Here is a 3,690-nt window from a genome sequence, read left to right on the forward strand (position 1 = left end):
TATATATATATATATATATATATATATATATATATATATATATATTATTATATATATATATATATATATATATCGTCCGCGTGATCTTGCTATGACATTCTCAAAACCTATGTTGAGTCGTTTCATGGTATTGTGCGGACATACAAATGTGCTTGTGTACTCACAAGAAGCAACAGCTCTTTGTTCAAGATGGATGAAGCGTGTCCAGTGTGATTTGGTATTGTAAATCACACGATCGAGGGTAACCCCAATGTGTTCGCATGTCATGCATTGGATTCCAACTATTGACTCGCAATGTATATGTTTGTATATGCAGTTAATATTTGGAAATCGGCACACGAACTGAATGCGAATATCGAGAGGGAGAGCTCTCCGAGTGAAGCTAGTGACAACAAAGAGGTTCTGGGTGACGATGACGTGGATACATACATCGATGATGAAGACCGGGATGGCGACCTATCATGCGACTTGTTGGTAAGAGGTATGTTAAACTCTATATTGACGCTTATATCTCTACGTTCGGATGCTGAACAGTTGATGTTTCACTCTCAAGTCCTCAAGTTTGAATAGGAGTAGGTATGAACTGTTCAGCTATATACAAGCTATCAGGAAATCGCAAGCTAGCAGCTTGTATGCCACTCATCTATCGAATCAGGAAGAATACAACACAACACATTTCATTCTTGCCGCCCTGTGCTGTACATACTCATCGTATCGTTACTTATCGCCTACGAGCACTTACTGTGTAGAGTTAATGATACCGAGTCGAACTGGAGTCCTCCATCTGTGGTTACTCTTTGGGCAAAACTCGGTATGTCCCCACCCGACCTCTATGCTGAGCATCACGCTTTGTACTTCTCAGGAATACGACGGCTATCATTCCACAACGCTGTGCGTAGTAGCCGCATATGTGATCAAGGGCCGGTGCTCAGAACCCGATTCATTGTCGAGCGATGGATGCCGTTTATCGAAGAACTCAACACACTACGCGGCTTGGCAGAGCAGCGTGTGCATGCTGGCTATCAAATAGGCTCGAGATTCCCTGTGCACGGCCATGATCTACCAACGCTGGCCCAGATGAACTTCACCATTACGGAAGAGTGGTACGGGGTAGGGCACGGCAACATATGCGCCGTATATCGGGTGAGGCAATATTTCATTCGTGCTAATGTGTCTTTGTTTCACGGTCTGATGTTGTGGTTCTTTGGATAATTTACCATAATAGGCCATGAGTTTTTGCCCATGCTAAAGCGTACCATGTGCATTTGCATGCTTTATCTAAACTACTATCATTATATTCATATTAAATTTTTTTCGGCCATAAGTGACATATCTCAAACGTCACGTCTCTAGACTTTTGATCCCAAAGTGTATCGCAACCTTGTGGAAGCAGATAATTTGTTTACATAGCATGTAAATAAGTCTGCGAAACAGTTTGGTGACATGCCACCGTACCTATAGCCTACTATATACTACTGTACCTATAGCCTACTATATACCACTATGTGTGATCCCCAATATGCCACTCAGATAGTACTTGCAAAACGTGTCAATGTACATATTTGCTCGGGTGAGAATAGATCCGTGTAGTCTTTTGTTTGATCTAGTCAGTGTCAGGGTGATCAATTCGACCATCGGCTTTCGATCTAAAACGTTGGCACCTGTTCTCTGAAATTCCTCACATTTTGATCGAATTGCCTTCCACTTTCCATTTCATATTGTGTGACCGACTAGTGGTTCATCAACGTGAGCGAGCTGATTGGTGTTAGTGCATATAACTACACCAGTATACCTGTGTCGAAGAGCGCTGATGATACGTGTACAATAGTGGATGGGAAAACGCGTGTCCTGAGGCAAAAAAAAGTATCCAACAGAGACAGTGACCTAGTCAAGTTTGGCGGCGTGTCACAGAAGCAGGGCGTATCGGCAATCGACAACACAGTGTTGTGTAACACTCTGCCACCATTACAGGTATTGTGAACTGTATACCCCTGAATAGCATATATGCGGTGAATACGCAGAGATTGTTCTGTTCAGGAATTGGCAACTTACAAGGGAGAGACTTTCAATCGTGTCAAGTAAATTGGGGCGGAAGTGTAGTGTGTTCAAATAGCATCTGGTCGCGGACCCTGGCTCCACTATCGACAAAAGATTATTTTATGTACGCCGATGTATCGTATTTTATTTTGCAGGCCAAAGTAATCATTGCTGGTAGTTTCATCAAACGGTGGTTGATAAAATTTCTGAGGAAACGGCAGAAGCGCATACTCTTTGTCTTAGGCCGTGAGTTGAGGATCTCAAAATTCAGGAGGATGGATCCAAGTGTATGTACCTTGGAGTATGTTTAAAACGTTGACGCCTAGTACATTCATATCCATTCTATTTTACATTTGGTCCCGAAAGTGGTCTTTGCCTTCAATTCAAATTCGAGATAACAAGTATAGTCTGGTAACACAGTATACTAGTGTCGCTGCTTATCAAATGTCGTTGCGTGTATCGGGGCTGAATTATAAGCCATTTTTGCCATGCGGGATACTCTAAAGTACGGTTTTTTGCAGCAAGAACCTGTCCGGGCGTAAAGTTTATGCTAGGGTTAGTGATATGTCGATCTCGCCGAAGAACTTAAAATACTAAGCATCGGCTACATGTTGTTGTTCGTTGCTATCGTTCTGTAGTTTTGTTTTCAGATGACTGGTCGCGAAGTGTTATCATTACAGGACTTTTAATTATCTTTATGTATGTACCCATCTAGTTGACAAAGTTGAGACTTTAACCTGAAGGTATATTTATAAGCATCACTCAAATAACAACTTAAATCTTGATGGTGTCGATGTGAGGTGCCATGTATTGGTTGTTTTGTCTCATATTGGCTTATCGTCGCCCATGTGAACAAAGTCCCCAATACCCCTTCTTATGTAGGTAGTCGCGTCAGTACTCGGATGTCTGAGCAGAGAAGATTTGATCCGTTGGTCTATCAATTCTGACAATCTATCTTACAGGTTTGTTGAAACTTCTTTTGCATCTCTCGGTCAATTTATCCCATATTGCGACCTAAAATTACAATGACATGTTTCGATAGGTACATATTCACGCTCAGACATTATTGTACAATGATAGATACGTTCCGGTTTGGATTGTTGTTGCGATGACCTATTGTCGTACATAGAGTCCAAATTGTATTCCCTCACCTTCTGCTCATATACATGTTTTTCAGATGCTTAGCTTCCAACGGGTTCCTGCTTAAAGATTGGGGCCAGTTAAATAACGTTGACCGAGCATGCGTACATTCGTACATACAAAGCTCGGTGGAAAGATACTGGGAATTGGAAAACGCAGAAAGAGACAAAACCTTTCACGATACGTGTCGCAAGTGAGTATGGTTTCCTCATCCTGTTTGATCAGATTGTCGTACTGTGTAGTCGATACTGATGATACTGCAGCAAGCGTGTGTGAATATATATTTAGCAGATTGTTATATTCAATCAAAACACTGATGTATAAATACTTGCAAAGAGTTATGCATTCACACTTGCACCTTCTGAGGATTACTTTTCTTTTACTATTTACATTTTGGGCAATTGTAAGAAACGAACACGACTTAATGTGTCGGACGCGAATGGCAAAAAAAATAAGTACAAGGCCCCTGACATTCTCCTTTTAAATTTCTGCATACATATATATATATAAATC

General features: G+C 41.2%; 1 protein-coding gene across 1 annotated transcript in view; it reads left to right on the top strand.

Moving 5' to 3' along the window:
* Nucleotides 1-2,924: 2,924 nt before the first annotated feature.
* The window catches only part of SARC_04248 (hypothetical protein), a gene marked incomplete at its 5' end in the record, with an annotated part of 8,496 nt that continues 7,730 nt past the window's right edge, over nt 2,925-3,690 (top strand). The window contains 2 exons of the mRNA XM_014301917.1: nt 2,925-2,999; nt 3,215-3,370. Coding sequence (XP_014157392.1) covers nt 2,925-2,999; nt 3,215-3,370 — 231 coding nt within the window. The remainder of the gene's footprint in view (nt 3,000-3,214; nt 3,371-3,690) is intronic.

This window comes from Sphaeroforma arctica (genome assembly GCF_001186125.1).
Source record: "Sphaeroforma arctica JP610 unplaced genomic scaffold supercont1.233, whole genome shotgun sequence".
Classification (NCBI taxonomy): domain Eukaryota; class Ichthyosporea; order Ichthyophonida; genus Sphaeroforma; species Sphaeroforma arctica.